The sequence below is a fragment of the Rhinoraja longicauda genome, chromosome 1 (genome assembly GCF_053455715.1).
Source record: "Rhinoraja longicauda isolate Sanriku21f chromosome 1, sRhiLon1.1, whole genome shotgun sequence".
NCBI lineage: Eukaryota > Metazoa > Chordata > Chondrichthyes > Rajiformes > Arhynchobatidae > Rhinoraja > Rhinoraja longicauda.
The window spans coordinates 16,386,153-16,406,189 of NC_135953.1; the positions used below are offsets into that span (position 1 = coordinate 16,386,153).

General features: G+C 46.9%; 1 protein-coding gene across 2 annotated transcripts in view; it reads left to right on the forward strand.

The window, feature by feature from the left end:
* The first annotated feature begins 14,672 nt into the window (after positions 1 to 14,672).
* reep1 (receptor accessory protein 1) overlaps positions 14,673 to 20,037 on the forward strand; it is a 101,024-nt gene continuing 95,659 nt past the window's right edge. The window contains exon 1 of one of the 2 annotated variants that reach the window (XM_078411302.1): positions 14,673 to 14,876. In XM_078411302.1, coding sequence (XP_078267428.1) covers positions 14,845 to 14,876 — 32 coding nt within the window. In that variant the 5' untranslated portion in view covers positions 14,673 to 14,844. The remainder of the gene's footprint in view (positions 14,877 to 20,037) is intronic. The other variant, XM_078411390.1, reaches the window with a different exon arrangement.

The following is a 20,037-nucleotide window of genomic DNA, read 5'->3' on the forward strand; positions in this document are numbered from 1 at the left end:
ATCTATGTTCTCCGGAGATGCTGCCTGACTTGCTAAGTTACTCCTGCACTTTGCGTCTTTTTTGGTGAACCGGCACCTGCAGTTCCTTGTTTCTACATTCTATCTTTAAAATGTTGTTATTCCACATGCCTCATCTGCTCCCTCTGGTAGCTTGTTCCATATATGCACCACCCTCTATGTTATGTAATGACACTATGCTGTGTTGTGTTAGGATATTATCACTGCTTCTTTGTTTCTATGATTCTGATTCTTTAGTCAGAGGGTGGTGAATCTGTGGAATTCATTGTCACAGAAGGCTGTGGAGGCTGTCAATGAATATGTTAAAGTTGGAGATTGATAGGTTCTTGACTAGCAAGGGTGTGAAGGGTTATGTGGAGAAGGCAGGAGAATATGGTTGAGAGAGATAGATCAGCCATGACTGAATGGCGGAGTAGACTAGATGGGCCGAATGGCTTAATTGTGCTCCTAAAACTAATGAACATAACGATGAATCACATCATTGCTGAAAACAAAATGTGGTCCACGTTTATATATTTCCATTTCCTTCATTCTGCCGTTCTTCTTTTCTGCAAAATAGACATAATGATGACATTATTGTGTACCTTAAGGCAGAGAGAGTTCATCAGGATGGCTTGTGTGTGTGTGTGCAAGGTAACATGCAGCAGGGACAAAATAATGCAAGGAAATTGAGAAATTGTACAGCTACAAATGGACAAATGGCTGCAAATCACCGCACCGTGTTATGGAGAATTCCTGTGGGAAATTAGACCATCACGGCAAATTGATTTGAGCGCTGCAGTCAACACAAAGGTCAGCATTGAATCTCTGTGTGAAACTAAAATAGTGTTCCAGGAAACTACGGGGAAAATACTGAGAGAACACAGGAGCTGTAAATCAACCCATGCAATAATCAAGAGCAAATTTCCCCTGAGGTTTCGGGGGCTTCACAATGATCTCCGATCACGATATTTATAAGTCATACCAATAGCACATTAAACCACTGTAAAAAACATTAATGTATTTTGAAATGGGGGAGTGTGAATTCTCCATGAGAAATGGAATTGTGTCGGAGAATCGCTGCTGTGACTGTGGAGCAGTGGAAGGTGCAGGGGCATCATGTAAAAGGACACACCAGTGAGTAAGAATGGGTGACACAGTGGCGCAGTGGTAGAGCTGCTGCGACACAGCGCCAGACACCCGGCTTCGATCGTGCCCTCAGGTGCTGTCTTTGTGGAGTTTGCACGTTCTCCCTGCGACCACGTGGGGTTTCTCCAGGTGATCTGGTTTCCTCCCATTCCCAAAGTCGTGTTGGTTTGTGGATTAATTGGCCGCTATAAAATTGACCCTGGTGTGTGTAGGATAGAATGTGTAAGAAGGAAGTGCAGATGCTGGTTTAAACCAAAGATAGACACGAAAAGCTGGAGTAACTCAGCGGGACAGGCAGCATAGAAACATAGAAACATAGAAAATAGGTGCAGGAGTAGGCCATTCGGCCCTTCGAGCCTGCACCGCCATTCAATATGATCATGGCTGATCATCCAACTCAGTATCCCGTACCTGCCTTCTCTCCATACCCCCTGACCCCTTTAGCCACAAGGGCCACATCTAACTCCCTCTTAAATATATCCAATGAACTGGCCTCAACTACCTTCTGTGGCAGAGAATTCTACAGATTCACCGCTCTCTGTGTGAAAAAAAACTTTCTCATCTCGGTCCTAAAAGACTTCCCCCTTATCCTTAAAGCATCTCTGGAGAGAAGAAATGGGTGATGAAGAAGGGTCTCGAGGTCACCCGTTCCTTCTCTCCAGAGATGCTGCCTGTCCCGCCAAGTTACCCCAGCTTTTTGTGTCTGTCTTTGTGTAGGATCGAACTAGTGTATGGGTGAGAGTTGGCCAGCGTGGACACAGTGTTTCCACGCTGTATCACTAAACTAAACTAAACTAAACTAAACTAAACTAAACTAAAAACTAACTTTTTCACGTTCTTTTTTAATTAAAGTGCTTGCAGAGGATTCCCACTGGCCTGGACCCTTCAAGGCCATTTACTGGCAGGACATCCCTTGATTGGTCAGGGTGGATTAACCTCTAATCCAGGATCCCAGTGGTCTGCAGCTCATGAACGTCAAACTTTCACTAAAAGAAAGACATCAGCTGGTGTCTGGAGTTTGGACATCATTGGCAAGATGATCGAGGAGGTGATGGTGAACAGGAAGAGTCAGGGATGGACCATGTTACGGTGAGAGTGTGGTGGAAATTGGCAACAAAAGTAATTACATTTGTGAGTTCTCGATAAATCCAGTATCGATGCAACCATCAGAAAGAGCGTTGAGGGAATGTGCCCAAGTCTATGCTTGATTGGAGATGTCTAACATTGAGTTTCTGAAGAGTCTCAGTTCAGGTTTATTGACAATGAACTATTTCACCCATTTTTTAAATTCTTGGGTTACAGTGCTTACAATAAATACTTCTGATGTGTCTCTGAAACAATGATTTATCTAATTTAGTCCGTGTGCAGGGAAGCTCAGAGATACTGAAATCAGATCTAAGAGATGGTATAAACTAGCATCTGCAGTGGTCTAGCTTCTGTATAAACCAGCATCTGAAGTTGTCTAGCTTCGGTATAAATTACTGTAGCATCTGCAGTTGTGTAGCTTTGGTATAACCCAACATCTGCATTTGTCCAGCTTCCTACACACTCTAAATCACACCCTGTTGCTGTTACCTTTCTTTGGTTCATTTGCTGATAAAACGGACACTTGTAAAGATCTGTAGCAGTCAAGAACAATTTCAATATTATGAAATATTTTTTTCAGAATGGAGTCAGGCAGAAAATGATGACCTTAACCAGATTGGTTTAGATGACAGAAGGAAATTAGCTCTAATTTCAATTAAAAAAATGAAGATTGCAATTTAAGATGACTGTTTCATCAGTCAGATGAAGGGACTCGACCCAAGAAAATCACCTATTTATGTTCTCCAGGGATGCTGCCTGACCCGCTGAGGTACTCCAGCATTTTGTGCCTTTCCTTGATAAACCAGCATCTACAGTTCCTTGTTTCTACATTTCTACTGATTAATACAATGAACTATCCCAGAGGCATAACCACCCATAATAAGATGGTTCAACAGTGTGAGTCAAAATCTCTAAGAGAAATAGTTCGTCTCTGGGAGCTCCAATTTCCTTCCACATTCCACAGACATCCAGGTTTGTAGGTTTGTAGGCTTTGGTAAAAATTGTCCCTGTAAGATAGTGTTAGTGTACAGGGATCGCTGGTCAGCACGGACTCAGTGGGCTGAAGGGCCTGTTTCCACTCTTCATCTCTAAACTAAACTAAACTATACTAAGCAAAACTAAACTAAATTAAACTAAATTAAACTAAACTAAACTAAACTAAACTAAACTGAACTGAACTAAAAGACAGTCCTTCATACTGCTAACTGCTCGGGGATTAATTTTCTCAAGTTTACTACACAACTGGAAGTTTCCATTTGTGGTTCAGTAGATAAATTGAAGAGAAGCACAAAAGCCTGGTGCTTACAGATAACAACATGGTCTCTGACAATTGCCTGGCAGGGGGCCCCAATATCAACTTCTTGAAAACATTCTGCAATTCATGCACAATCCCTTTGCATACATCAAGAACGGCACAAACAATAACCTGAATGACTTTCACGTGTTTATTTTTGGTGAAATCAGACACCCATCTGTTGAGTTTTTCTCAGCTGAGCTTGAGTAAGAATGTCATTATACCAGTCCTGGTGCATCTGACAATTAAACACTCTTAACTCTTATTTGTACATAATGTTAGGCAATTGCAAACTATGGTCTGGGGGTGTATTGTATCTATAAACTAAAACTCTCGTTTGTTTGCTTGTTCCTGAACTACAGCCAAGACGGTACACGATAGCGCGACAATTTTAGGCCCACCTTACTCACCGTCATCCCGTGGTCGAAGTTTCACTGAAATCGGTGTTATATTTTTAAAGTTATTCACATTTTAAAGTTTTAAAAACCACGCATGTGCAGTTGGGGCTCCGTTGATCTGGTACTTATGTAAGATGGCCGCTGCATCAGCGCGTGCGCAGAACAAACGCGCCCGAGCCTGCGCAGTTGGGGCCCATTGAGCAGGGCTCGGCCGCCTGTCTCTTGGGGGATGGAGAGCCGGGCCTGGTGCCGGGGAAGCAGCTGGAGCCTGGGCCTGGGCCTGACCGGGTAACTGCAAGTCTGAGGTGGGCCAAGGGGAAAGGTGGCAACAGCAGCAGCCGCGGTGAGGCTGGACATTGGTGGAGGTGGAGGCCTGGGCCTGGTGCTGGGCCTGCCCTCAGCAACCCCGTCCCCCCTCCTCTCCCCGGCTGGCTCAGCGCCTTCCCCACGCCGCCCAGAGTCCAGCGGCTCAGCAACAGTGGGAGAGCCGGCGCCGTCTACCATTGAACATCCCTGCACCGGGCGGGACAGGACTCTCCGCTCCCCCCCACCCCACCCCCGCTCCACCAATGGCGGCTGCCCGGTCCGGGAGGCGGGTTGCTACAGCAACCGCGGGTCGCTCCCGGGGGGAGGGAGGGGGGGAAGGGAGGGGGGGAAGGGAGGGGGAGAGGGGGAGGGAGGAGAGGGGGAGGGAGGAGGGGAGGAGAGGAGGAGAAGGAGGGGGGAGGGGGAAGGGGGAAGGGAGGGAGGGGGAGGGGAAGGAGGGGAAGGGAGGACGGGTAGGGAGGAGAGGTGGAGGAGAAGGGGGAGGGAGGGAGGGGAGGGGGGTGGAAAGAGAAGGGAGGTGGGAGGAGAGGGGAGCGGGGAGTGGGGAAGGGGGAGTGGGGGAAGGAGTGGATGCTGCACCAATGCAGGAAAGGCAACCCTGGGGGGGGAGAGGGGATGAGGGAGGGGAGGGGGGGGGTGTGGGAGAGGGGGAGGGAGGCGGAAGGGGGCGAGGGAGAGGGAGAGGGGGAGGGGGAGGGGGGAGGGGGGACCTGCAGCAATGCAGGAGTGGTTTGGGCCCAACGGGTCCACTTGGTCTAGTATTTAATATAAACAAGGACTAGCTTTCAAACTACTTGTATATGTAATTTGCAGAGCACGTAAAAGGGTAAGGATTGAACCCAGGTCTCTAGCATTGTGAGGCAGTGGCTCCGTGCCAATTTTGATGGAAGTTAATGTGTAATGACCCACATGCCCACATATGTTGTGGGTAAAGTTGAATTAGTGCAAATGCATATAATAATGTATCCTGGTGGAATGTAGATTTCAGCAATTACTGCAGGCAGGGATAAAATAACCACTCCAATTGTGAATTAACCACTTGACAATATTTGCACGTTCATAAAATGTAGCTTACAATAAGCAGAAAAGGGAACTGCCCAGATTTTCCTGAGTTGTCAAAGGTGCTCATTGTTGCTCTTGTTTCAGTTATCGTTGTAGCTGAAACCTGGGACTAGAAGTCAAAATCAGCTAAATGCAAATTTCCCACTGTACTGGAATATCCACTGGACTTGTGGTGATAGTCCATCCTTTTGAACACTGTTCAGCAAGGAATTTCAGGAACGGTGATATAAATAAACCACAAGATGTTTATTTCACTAACCAAGTCTGTGCTGAATTGCCTTTCCTTGTTCCATCCTTTCTTTATACAGTGCATTCAGAAAGTATTCAGACCCCTTCACTTTTTCCACATTTTGCTATGTTACAGCCTTATTTTAAAATGGATTAAATTCTTTTTTTTTAATCATCAATGTACACACAATACCCCATAATAAAAAAGCGAAAACAGGGGTTTAGAAATGTTTGCAAAGTAATTAAAAAGAAATAACTGAAATATCACATTTACATAAGTATATAGACCCTTTACTCAGTACTTTGTTGAAGCACTTTAGGCAGCGTTACAGCCTCAAGTCTTCTTGGGTATGACGCTACAAGCTTGGCACACCTGTATTTGGGTAATTTCTCCCATTCTTCTCTGCAGATTCCCTCAAGCTCTGTCAGGTTGGATGGGGAGCGTCGATGCACAGCTATTTTCAGGTCCCTCCAGAGATGTTCGATCGGGTTCAAGTCCGGGCTCTGGCTGGGCCACTCAAGGACATTCACAGACTTGTCACAAAGCCACTCCTGTGTTGTCTTCGCTATGTGCTTAGGATTGTTGTCCTGTTGGAAGGTGAACCTCCGCCCCAGTCTGAGGTCCAGAACACCCTGGAGCAGGTTTTCATCAAGGATCTCTCTGTACTTTGCTCCGTTTGTCTTTCCTCACTAGTCTCCCAGTTCCTGCCACTGAAAAACATCCCCACAGCATGATGCTGTCACCACCATGCTTCACCGTAGGTATGGTATTGGCCAGGTGATGCGCAGTGCCTGGTTTCCTCCAGACGTGACCCTTGACATTCAGGCCAAAGAGTTCAATCTTGGTTTCATCAGACCAGAGAATCTTGTTTCTCATGGTCTGAGAGTCCTTTAGGTGCCTTTGGGCAAACTCCAAGCGGGCTGTCATGTGCCTTTTACTGAGGAGTGGCTTCCGTCTGGCCACTCTACCATAAAGCCCTAATTGGTGGAGTGCTGCAGATATAGTTGTCCTTCTAGAAGGTTCTCCCATCTTCACAGAGGAACTCTGGAGCTCTATCAGAGTGACCATCGGGTTCTTGGTTACCTCCCTGACCAAGGCCCTTCTCCCCCGATTGCTCAGTTTGGCCGGGCGGCCAGCTCTATGAAGAGTCCTCGTGGTTCCAAAGTACATCCATTTTGGACTGACGGAGGCCACTGTGCTCTTCAGGATCTGCAATGCTTCAGAAATTGTTTTATATCGTTCCCCAGATCTGTGTCTTGACACAATCCTGTCTCGGAGGTCTACGGACAATTCCTTCGTCTTCATGGCTTGGTTTTTGCTCTGACACGCACTGTCAACTGTGGGACCTTATATAGACAGGTGTGTGCCTTTCCAAATCATGTCCAATCAATTTAATTTACCACTGGTGGACTCTAATCAAGTTGTAGAAACATCTCAAGGATAATCAATAGAAACAGGATGAACCTAAGCTCAATTTTGAGTGTCATAGCAAAGGGTCTGAATACTTATGTAAATGTGATATTTCAGTTATTTCTTTTTAATTAGTTTGGAGAAATTTCTAAACACCTGTTTTCCCTTCTTCATTCTGGGATATTGTGTGTAGATTGATGATTACAAAAAATAGAATTTTAAGATAAGGCTATAACGTAACAAAATGTGGAAAAAGTGAAGGGTTCTGAATACTTTCTGAATGCACTGCACATCTTCCACAGCCAACAATGGACCATTGTGGGCTCTATCTTTCCATGGTCATCTGTGCTGGCTCTGATTTGTTCTGAACCTTTTCATACCTCTAGTTTCCCTCTCTCCTGATGCTCCATCTGAAGAAGGGTCTCGACCCGAAACATCACCTATTCCTTTTCTCCAGAGGTGCTGCCTGACCCACTGAGTTACTCCAGCATTTTGCATCTATCAAGAGCAAGATAGTTGTGGGAAAGTAACTGTTCCTGAACCTGAATCTTGGACTTCAGATTCTGTGCCTCTTGCCCATCTATAGCCGCTGGAAGAGGGTCTTACCCGGATGGTAGGGGATCCTTAATCCATTTTCAACGCTGGTAGAAGTTCATCAACAACCATAAACTCTTCCCTCAGCATCAGTAGATTAGGAAGGAGAAAATAAACACTGCTTGTGCCTGTGTCAGCCTTGTCTTGCTGCTTTACAGCTGATTAATAGCAGCACTTTCTGTTTTGGAAAAGGTATCAGGTGCAGCGACATCATGAGACAAGATCTTATTTGTGGCTGGCGCGGGCAGACAGGGCATGTCGTTGTCAGGGCATCGAGGACGAGAGTGAAGTTATTTTACTGCGATGTCATGGAGAAGGCTTGATTGCAGCTTCTCAGAGTTCAGAGTGAATGCATTTGATAACTCCGGCCGAGAAGTGACAATTTAACGAAATAGCAAGTAAAAGAGAGAAGCAGCGAACCTGTTGGTGAGTTCGTGGACGAATGATCTTATTTAGTTGTATTAATTTACACGTATTTTGATGAAATGCCGATGGCTATGACACGTAGAATATAGTACGGTACAGTACAAGAACAGGCCCTTCGGCCCACAATGTCTGTGCCGAACGTGATGCCAAGACCATCACATATCTACCTGCACATAATCAATATCCCCTCCATTCCCTGCATATCCATGTGCCTATCAAACAGTCCATTTAATGCCACTAACCTATCTGCTTCAACCACCTCCCCCGACAGCATGCTCCAGGCACTCACCACCCTCTGTACAAAAAACGTGCCTTGCCCATCTCCTTTAAACTTTGCCCCTCTCACCTTAAGGGGCCTGTCCCACTTACGCGCTTTTTTAGGCGACTGCCGGCGACTGCAACAGTCATAGCGGTTCGCCGAAAAACCGGCGACTGGACCCCCCCCACGACAATGTCTACGACAAGCTACGGCAACCTACCACCTGTTCGACGTCAAGCTATGGCAAGCTACCGACAACCGGCGACCCAATCGTCGCGACTTAGGACGTCCACCTTCGACCGCACCTACGACAACATACGACCACACAGGCGGCAACCTACGACAACCGAAGTCAACCTACGTCCACCCGCGGCAAGCTATGGCCATGTTGGCGACAACTGAAGACAATTCACGTCATTTTGGCCTCCGGTTTCGACGCCGGTACCTGTCGCCGGTTGACGTAGGTAGTCGCCAATGGAATTCAACGAGGTCAGCACTGGCGACAACCTACGTCACCTGGCGACAACCTACGACAGCGCCTACGTCAGGAGACGTCAAGCTGCGATCATTGGCATCAAAACAACAGTCGCCGAAATCCAGCGGCGACCAGAAAAACGTTACGACTCTTTGGAGACGACTCACCACTTTCTCAGTTAGGGATGGACAGTAATGTCCAGCTTCCCTCAGGCATCCACATCCCTTCAATAAATTAACCAATAAACACAGTGAACGGTACACATTCTCTGTCTAATGTAAGTTCTCCAAGAAAGTATTAAGTTATCCAACCAAGTATTATTTTGAAGTGACCAAAAAAACAAAGTGGTGGGGGGAACTCAGCGGATCAGACAGCATCTGAGAAGGGAAATATGCAGATGAAGTTTTGAAGAACAAGCAACTGCAGATGCTGGAATCTTGAGTAAAACACAAAGTGCTGGAGGAACTCAGCAGATCAGGCAGCATCTGTGGAGGGAATATGGACAGATAGTATTTTGGGTTTGGACCCTTCTTCAGACTGATTGTAGTAGGGGAGAAAGCTGGAAAAGAATTGGGGGTGGTACAAAGCCTGGCAGGTGATAGGTAGATATGTGAGGGGGGTATAAAGTTTGAAGAAGAGTGCTGACCCGAAACGGCCTCTGTCCATCCCCTGCACAGATGCTGCCTGACCAATCAAGTTCATAATGTCATAAGTCGTAAAGTCATAAGTGACGGGAGTAGAATTAGTCCATTCGGCCCTTCAAGTCTACTCCGCCGTTCAATCATGGCTGATCTTGGACAAAATGTGTAGATGGGTCTCGACCCGAAATGTCACCCATTCCTTCTCTCCAGAGATGCTGCCTGTCCCGCCAAGTTACTCCAGCATTTTGTGTCAACCTATGGCTGATCTATCTCTCCCTCCTAACCCCATTCTCCTGACTTCTCCCTATAACCTCTGACACCTATACTGCATTCCAGCATCTGCAGCCTCTTGTGTCTCCTGTGAAGTGATGGAGAGACAGTTTGTCCACCCACAGTTCCCACCAGCCACATCCAAGGACGTACACGCCACTGGAGATAAATGGGTCTACTGTGGATAGGGTGAGCAGTTTTAAATACTTGGGAGTCCACATCAAAGAGGATCTGACATGGACAACACACATTGCCGCACTGGTGGGTAAGGCAAAGCAGCGCCTTTACCACCTTAGACAGCTGAGGAAATTCAGAGTGTCTCTGAGGATCCTTCATTGCTTCTACTCTGGGGCTGTAGAGAGCATCCTGTCCGGCAACATTACAGTCTGGTTTGGGAACAGCTCTGCCCAGGACAGGAAGGCCCGGCAGGGAGTAGTGCGTTCGGCAGAACGCACCATGGGAACTACACTCGTCCCCCTGCAGGACCTATACATCATGAGGTGTAGATCGAGAGCACGCAAGATTATGAGGGACCCCTACCACCCCAGCAACGGACTGTTCCAGATGCTACGGTCAGGCAAGCGCCTCCGCTGTCACGCTGTGAAAACGGAGAGGATGAGACGGAGTTTCTTCCCACAGGCCATCCAGGGACTAAATTTTATCTTCTCTGTATTAACTTTTATTTATATGCTGTAACTGTAATTCTTTTTTTGCACAATCCGCAGGCATTGCCACTTTCATTTCACTGCACATCGTGTATGTGCATGTGATAAATAAACTTGACTTGACTTGACTTTCTGACTCACTGCTCAAAGGGGCAAAAACTGCCTGACCTATAAACCGTGTTTATGCTCATGGCCCGATCTGTCAATAGATGTTGGCACTACACTTTTTTCGCTCAGCGGGTGGTGGGTATATGGAACGAGCTGCCAGAGGAGGTAGTTGAGGCAGGTATTATAACAGCAAAAAAGATAAACACAAAATGTTGGAGCAATTCATTGGGACAGGCAGCATCTCTGGAGAGAAGGAATGGGTGATAATAAAGATGAGGTAGTGGGAGCCTGGAAAACAGAAGTCATTGAAGGTATGAAGGGCGTGTGAGGTGCCTTGGTCACAGGTAGGGAGGGATTGGACATGGGGAGATAGGATGGAGTCGAGGTATGTGGAAATGAATTCAGTGGGACAGGTAGTAAAGATGAAGGGGTAACAGCTTTTAGTTTTGGAGATTCAGCGTGGAACCAGGTGCTTCGGCCCACAGAGTCCGCACCGACCAGCAATCCCCATACATTAGCACTGTCCTCCACACTAGGGAAAATTTACAATTTTTACTGAAGCCAATTAACCTACAAACCTGTACATCTTTGGAGTTTGAGTGAAACCCAGAGCACCTGGAGAAAACCATGCTGTCACAGGGAGAACGTACAAACACTGTATAGACAGCACCCATTGTCAGGATCGAACCCTGAAACATAGAAACTTAGAAAAATAGGTAAATATGTGCAGAAGTAGGCCATTCAGCCCTTCGAGTCAGCACCAGCATTCAATATGATCATGGCTGATCATTTAAAATTAGTACCCCATTCCTGCTTTTTCCCCATATCCTTTTTTCCTTTAGCCCCAAGAGCTAAATCTAACGCTCTCTTGAAAACATCCAGTGGATTGGCCTCCACCGTCCTTTGCGGCAGAGAATTCTACAGATTCACAACTCTCTGGGTGAAAACGTTTTTCTTCATCTCAGTCCTAAATGGCCTACCCCTTATTCTAAAAATGTGACCCCTGGTTCTGAACTCCCCCAAACATTTGGAACATTTTTCCTGCATCTAGCCTGTCCAATCCTTTAAGAATTTTATGTTTCCATGAGATCTCCTCACATCCTTCTAAATTCCAGTGAATACAAGCCCAGTCGAACCATTCTTTCATCATATGTCAGTCCTGCCATCCCGGAAATTAACCTGGTGAACCTACGCTGCACTTCCTCAATAGCATTAATGTTCTTCCTCAAATTAGGAGACCAAAATTGCACACAATACTCCAGGCGTGGTCTCACCAGGGCCCTGTACAACTGCAGTAGGACATCCTAGCTCCGAAACTCGAATCCTCTCGCAATGAAGGCCGACATGCCATAAGCTTTCTTCACTGCCTGCTGTGCCTGCATGTTTACTTTCAGTGACTGATGTACAAGGACACCCAGGTCTCGTTGCACCTCCCCTTTTCCCAATCTGACACCATTCAGATAACAATCTGCCTTTCTGTTCTTACCACCAAAGTGGATAACCTCACATTTATCCACATTCTACCACACCTGCCATGCATCTGCCCACTCACCCAACCTATCCAAGACACCTTGCAGCCTAATAGCAACCTCCTCACAGCTCACACTGCCACCCAGCTTTGTGTCATCCTACGCTGACACTATGAGATCATAAAATTATGTGATAGGAGCAGAATTAGACTATTCAGCCCATTAAGTCTACTCCGCCATTCAATCATAGCTGATCTATCTCTCCCTCTAAACCCCATTCTCCTGCCTTCTCCCCATAACCTCTGACACCTGTACTAATCAAGAATCTATCTATCTCTGCCTTAAAATATTCACTGACTTGACCGAACTCTAAGGCGGCAACTCTACCGCTGTGCCACCGTGCTGCCCCTTTAAAAGACACTTGGATACTTGGCTTTTAAAAGACACTTAGAAAGGTATATGGAAAGGAAAGGTTTACAGCGATATGGGTCAAACGCGGCCAATAGGACTAAACTATATGGGGCATGTTGGTCGCCATGAGTGATTTGGGCCAAAGGGCCTGTTTCTGAGCTCAATGACTCTATATGTTTACTGCATCTCATCATAGAATGATACAGCACAGATGTTATTTATTTACACTAAATGTTATACTCTTTATCCTTTATTTGTGCACTGTGGACGGCTTGATTGTATTCATATACAGTCTTTTCTTTGGCACGCAAACAAAAGCTTTTCACTGTACCTCGGGACACGTGACAATAATAATCTAAAGCTCGTCGAACCCAGAAGGCTCGTCGGTCGACGTAATTGGGAACCCTTCCAAAGGCCCGTTGGTCAGCGGGACATGTAACCCGCCCCTAGGCTTGTCGTGGCCTGCCGGAGGGCTCATTGGTCAGTCTGTCAGTGCAACCGGAAACCCGCCCAAAGGTTTTTCGGTTGGTGAGACCGGTGACCCACCCAAAGGTTCGGCAGACGACACAACCAGGGGGGAGCTGGTGACGTCGAACACAAGGAGTAAGGGTGAACCTGGGTAATGCATCCAGCATCATCAAGGTTGACTGCAGGAGGCGCCCCCGGGACACAAAGATAGCCAGGCGAGGAGAGGAGAGGAGAGGAGAGGAGAGGAGAGGAGAGGGAACAGCACGTTTGCGAGTACATTGCGTGCGGGCCAACCGGACTCCGGTCTCAGGGCCAAAAATGGCGGTGCCCTCATGTGTAACCTTATAGAAATATATAAGATTCTTAAAGGATTGGACAGGCTAGATGCAGGGAAAATGTTCCCGATGTCGAGGGAGTCCAGAACCAGGGGTCACAGTTTAAGAATAAGGGGTAGGCCATTTAGGACTGAGATGAGGAAAAATATTTTCACCCAGAGAGTTGTGAATCTGTGGAATTCTCTGCCACAGAAGGCAGTGGAAGCCAATTCACTGGATGTTTTCACGAGAGAGTTAATTTTGCTCTTAGGGCTAAATGAATCAAGGGATGTGGGGGAAAAAGCAGGAACAGGGTACTAATTTTAGATGCTCATAGAAACATAGAAAATAGGTGCAGGAGTAGGCTATTCGGCCCTTTGAGCCTGCACCGCCATTCAATATGATCATGGCTGATCATCCAGCTCAGTAACCTGTACCAGCCTTCTCTCCATACTCCCTGATCCCTTTAGCCACAAGGGCCACATCTAACTCCCTCTTAAATATAGCCAATGAACTGGCCTCAACTACCTTCTGTGGCAAAGAATTCCACAGACTCACCACTCTCTGTGTGAAGAAATGTTTTCTCATCTCGGTCCTAAAAGACTTCCCCCTTATCCTTAAGCTGTGACCCCTGGTTCTGGACTTCCCCAACATCGGGAACAATCTTCCTGCATCTAGCCTCTTAAGAATTTTATATGTTTCTATAAGATCCCCCCTCAGCCTTCTAAATTCCAGCGAGTATAAGCCTAGTCTATCCAGTCTTTCTTCATATGAAAGTCCTGCCATCCCAGGGATCAATCTGGTGAACCTTCTCTGTACTCCCTCTAAGGCCAGAATGTCTTTCCTCAGATTAGGAGACCAAAACTGTACACAATACTCCAGGTGCGGTCTCACCAAGGCCCTGTACAACTGCAGCAGAACCTCCCTGCTCCTATACTCAAGTCCTCTTGCTATGAATGCTAACATACCATTCCTTTTCTTCACTGCCTGCTGCACCTGCACGCTTGATCATATTGAAAGGCGGTGCTGGCTTGATGGGCCGAAAGGCCTACCCCTGCACCTATTTTCTATGTTTCTATGTAATATATGCAAAAAGAATTTCACTATGCAGTTGCATACGTGACAAATGAAACACTATTGAGATGAAGTCCATTTGGCCGATCGGACTAGTGCTGGAAACAGTTGCCATGCATTCCTTTAGCCCCAAGAGCTAAGTAGTGTATTGTATTGTAACAGTAGGCCATGTAGGACTGAGATGAGAAAAAACCTTTTCACCCAGAGAGTTGTGAATCTGTGGAATTCCATGCCACAGAAGGCAGTGGAGGCCGATTCACTGGAATGTTTTCCAAGAGAGACCTGGAAGTAACCGTGACTAGGCACAAAGTGCCCTTGAGCCGGTCGAACAGCAAATGTAATCACCAGCCGGGGAAAGAAAAATACAATCAACTAGTTTATTCGCCTGACAGGTTGCCCTTATATGGCGCCCCTTGCAGGGCGAGGGCGAGGGTTTGGAAGGAGGGCGATGGAGAGGGGAGAGAGCTTCCCATCTCCTGCACTGCCCGCTGCCTTGAGTGGGAGGGCGTTGGGAAAGGACGGACGGTGGTTATTTCTCTATTTCTCCCTCCCTCCCTCCCTCCCTCCCTCCCTCTCTCTCTCTCTCTCTCTCTCTCTCAATAGTTAGCTGTCCCTTCTCGCAACACTTGGGCTTGTCGGTGCGAATGGTCGAGCCCTGGATCGGTTCGAGAGGAAACTCCTCCCTCGCTTTGCAGACAAACAAGTCCTTCCAACCGCCATGGTCTCATGGATCATCTCTAGACTAGTCGTGTGAGTATTGCGGCTCTTTGTTCTCTGTCTCCAATGCTCGTGTTTATTTCTCCCCCTCTCTCCCTCCCTCCCTCCTTCGACAATGCAGCTGCAGAGAGAATTGTTTGCAAAAAATTAAAAAAAACACCGCGGCTGGCCGGCTGCACTCTGTGTACAATATGTCCTTATTCTATTTAAAATACTCATTCTCTAGCCTTCAAAATCCAAGTCATCCCCCGCACCCCACCCCTTCCAAAACGAAAGGTGTGAATAGTCCTGTGTGTGTGTGTGTGTGTGTGTGTGTGAATATCAGGGCGTGCTTGGCAAGATGATGATGTGTTTTCATTGACGTTACCGAAGTGAAATAAATAACAAGGAGCAGGATTTGCTGTAAATGACGGGGATGGTTTTGCGTGGCTGTGGTCTGCAGCAGGGGTTAGTTAGTTAGCTCCAAGCTGACTCCAGCTTCAAGGGGCATGTCACGTCGACCGACGAATATGGATGGGGTTTCCTCCAACGTTGGTCTGGTCTCTAAAGTGCAGATGAGAGGGGTTCGGTGGGTGGGGGACGTGTGTGTGTGAGCTGGATTCATGTGTTGATCTCGGCACTGGCTGCCCCGACAACCCAAGCCAACCCAAGCCAAGGGCTGTGGACGTGAGATCGTGTGAAGAAGGGTCTAGACCCCGAAGTGTCGCCCATTCCTCATCTCCGGAGGTGCCTGGGAAGACCTACAAAATGCTGGAGTAACTCAGCGGGGCCAGGCAACATCTCGGAGAGAGAGAGAGAGAAGGAATGGGTGGCGTTTTGGATCGAGACGAGATGAGAAAACATTTCTTCACACAGAGAATGGTGAATCTGTGGAATTCTCTGCCACAGAAGGTAGTTGAGGCCAGATCATTGGCTATATTTAAGAGGGAGTTAGATGTGGCCCTTGTGGCTAAAGGGATCAGGGGGTATGGAGAGAAGGCAGGTACAGGCTACTGAGCTGGATGATCAGCCATGATCATATTGAATGGCGGTGCGTACAGGCTCGAAGGGCCGAATGGCCTACTCCTGCACCTATTTTCTATGTTTCTATGTTTCCTTCTTGACACGACTGCCGTCTGGTAGCAGACCCATCCAGCTGATGTAGGGGAACCCATCTCTCTCCCACCCATGTCTGACAGGCTCGGGCAGCCCGGGTCAGCTGTGTAGATCACAGCCGCATTGAACGCTATTTATAATTGGCGAGACACTGATCCAGTTTCACTCGTGTTCGGCCCCGTTGGTCGCAGCAGCAGCTGTTGAAGATGGGAGATTCTGTTGCTGAGACTTGCACTCAGCTCCTGCCTTAGGGTGGAGAATATTCTTGCATTGGACCCCCCCCCCCCCTTTTTAAAGCCCCCCCCGTAATTTGTCTCCGTTCCTCTTAAGAAGAGGGAGGAATCCGCAACTGCTTTCTGCACGTCCCCTGGTCTCATCTTTTGTCTTTGTCTTTGCAAAGAGACGTTTTGAGATTCCTCCCCCCCACCACCCCACCCCCATCCCACTCCACCCCCACCGCCCGCCTCCCCCATCGCATTTTATATTTTGCAAACATGCGATTGGGAAAGTTAAAACAGGTTGCACGCTAAATGCTGGTACGGATCCGACTGTGTCTATTGTTGAGTGTAAGCTCAGCTTCAGCTGTTCCGCCACCATGGATGTGTTTTCTGCGCGTTATTTTATAGTCTGACAGTCAGATGACAGCAGCAAACTGCTGATTTGCAGCAGTGGGGTGGGTGGTTTGGCGTGGCGTTGCGGACGGGCGCTGGCAGAGTCTAACGCGGTGTCTAAAACACCAAGAGCTAGACCCAACATGAGACATTGGGATCTCTCCTCCCCTCCCCTCCCCTCCCTCTGCGGATGATGTCAGACCCGCTGAGCGTGAGATCTTGAATCTTCACGTGAGACCTTTAGTCATAATCCTAAATTAGCAGCAGCAAGACTGAAACATAGAAAAATAGGTGCAGTAGTAGGCCATTCGGCCCTTTGAGCCAGCTGCATGCCCACCAGAAATTGGAGGAACAGCACCTCATATTTCCCTTGGGCAGCTTGCAGCCCAGTGGTATGAACATTGACTTCTCCAACTTTAGATAGTTCTTCTGCCCCTCTCTTCCCCTCCTCCTTCCCAGATCTCCCTCTATCTTCCTGTCTCCACCTATATCCTTCCTTTGTCCCGCCCCCCTGACATCAGTCTGAAGAAGGGTCTCGACCCGAAACGTCACCCATTCTTTCTCTTCTGAGATGCTGCCTGACCTGCTGAGTTACTCCAGCATTTTGTGAATAAATACCTTCGATTTGTACCAGCATCTGCAGTTATTTTCTTATACTGCCATTCAATATGATCATGGCTGATCATCCAAAATCAGTACCCCGTTCCTACTTTTTCCCCATATCCCTTGAATCCTTTGGCCACAAGAGTCCCCGCTGCCTTCTGTGGCAGAGAATTCAACAGATTCACAATTCTCTGGGTGAAAAGGTTTTTCCTCATCTCAGTCCAAAATGGCCTACCGCTTATTCTTAAACTGTGACCCCTGGTTCTGGACTCCCCCAAACATTTGGAACATTTTTCCTTCATCTAGCCTGTCCAATCCTTTAAGAATTTTATATGTTTCTATAATATCCCCTCTCATCCTTCTAAATTCCAGTGAATACAAGCCCAGTTGACCCATTCTTTTATCATATGTCAGTCCCGCCATCCCGGGAATTAACTTGGTAAACCTACGCTGCACTCCCTCAATAGCAATAATGTCCTTCCTCAAATTAGGAGACCAAAATTGCCCACAATACTCCAGGTGCGGTCTCACCAGGGCCCTGTGCAACTGCAGTAGAACCTCCTTGCTCCAAAACTCAAATCTTCTTGCAACGGCCAACATGCCATTAGCTTTCTTCACTACCTGCTAACCTGCATGATTACATTCAGTGACTGATGTACAAGTACACCCAGGTCTCATTGCACCTCCCCCTTTCCTAATCTGACACCATTCAGATAATAATCTGCCTTCCTGTTCTTGCCACCAAAGTGGATAACCTGACAATTATCCACATTATACTGCATCTGCCATGTATCTGCCCACTCACCCAACCTATCCAAATCACTCTGCAACCTCATAGCATCCTCATCATAGCTCGCATTGCCACCCAGCTTTGTACCATCCGCAAACATAGAAAATAGGTGTAGGAGGAGGCCATTCTGCCCTTCAAGCCAGCACCGCCATTCATTGTGATCATGGCTGATCAGCCACAATCAGTAACCTGAGCCCAACTTCTCCCCATATCCCTTGATTCCACTAGCCCCCAGAGCTCTATCTAACTCTCTCTTAAATTCATCCAGAGATTTGGCCTCCACTACCTTCTGTGGCAGAGAATTCCACAAATTCACAACTCTCTGGGTGAAAAGGTTCCTTCTCACCTCAGTTTTAAATGGCCTCCCCTTTATTCTAAAACTTGGAGATGTCACATTTAATTCCCTCATTATATAAATCATTAGTATATATTGTAAATAACTGGGGTCCCAGCACCGAGCCTTGTGGCACCCCACTAGTCCTATTATAGACCTATTAGTTCAATTATAGACCTATTAGTTTGACGTCTGTGGTGGGAAAATTAATGGAAAAGATACTTAGGGACAATATATATAATTATTTGGATAATCAAGGCCTGATTAGAAACAGTCAACATGGATTTGTGCCTGGAAGGTCATGTTTGACTAATCTTCTTGAATTTTTTGAAGAGGTTACCAGGGAAATTGATAAGGGCAAGGCTGTGGATGTTGTCTATATGGACTTCAGTAAGGCATTTGACAAGGTTCCACATGGAAGGTTGATTAAGAAGGTTAAATCGTTGGGTATTAATAGTGAGGTTGCAAGATGGATTCAACAATGGCTGAATGGGAGATACCAGAGGGTAACGGTTGACAATTGTATGTCAGGTTGGAGGCCAGTGTCTAGTGGAGTGCCCCAAGGATCTGTGTTGGGTCCACTGTTGTTTGTCATTTACATTAATGATCTGGATGATGGTGTGGCAAATTGGATTAGTAAATATGCAGATGATACTAAGATAGGTGGAGTAGTTGATAGTGAGGTAGATTTTCAAAGTCTACAGAGAGACTTGGGCCTTTTGGAAGGGTGGGCTGAAAGATGGCAGATGGAGTTTAATGCTGATAAGTGTGAGGTGCTGCATTTTGGTAGGACAAATCAAAATAGGACGTACAGGGTAAATGGTAGGGAATTGAGGAATGCAGTGGAACAGAGGGATCTGGGAATAACTGTGCATTGTTCCCTGAAGGTGGAATCTCATGTGGATAGGGTGGTGAAGAAGGCGTTTGGTATGCTTGCCTTTATAAATCAGAGCATCGAGTATAGAAGTTGGGATGTAATGTTGAAATTGTACAGGGCATTGGTGAGGCCGAATCTGGAGTATGGTGTGCAGTTCTGGTCGCCAAATTATAGGAAGGATGTCGACAAAATGGAGAGGGTACAGAGGAGATTTACTAGAATGTTGCCTGGGTTTCAGCACTTAGGCTACAGAGAGAGGTTGAACAGGTTGGGTCTTTATTCTTTGGAGCGTAGAAGGTTGAGGGGGGACTTGATAGAGGTTTTTAAAATTTTGAGAGGGACGGACAGAGTTGACGTGGGTAAGCTTTTCCCTTTGAGAGTGGGGAAGATTCCAACAAGGGGACATAGCTTCAGAATTGAGGGACAAAGGTTTAGGGGTAACATGAGGGGGAATTTCTTTACTCAGAGGGTTGTGGCTGTATGGAATGGACTTCCGGTGGAAGTGGTGGAGGCTGGTTCGATTTTATTATTTAAGAGTAAATTGGATAGGTATATGGATAGGAGGGGATTGGAGGGTTATGGTCTGAGTGCAGGTAGATGAGACTAGGTCAGGGAGAATGGTCGGCGTGGACTGGTAGGGCCAGGCAGGCCTGTTTCCATGCTGTAGTTGTTATATATGTTGTTATATATGTTATAGTCACTGCCTGCCATTATGAAAAGGACCCGTTTATCCCTACTCTTTGCTTCCTGTCTGCCAACCAGTTTCTATCCATGTCAATACGCTATCCCCAATACTTGTGCTCTAATTTTGCACACTAATAACATGTGCTCTAATTTTGCACACTAATAACATGTGCTCTAATTTTGCACACTAATAACATGTG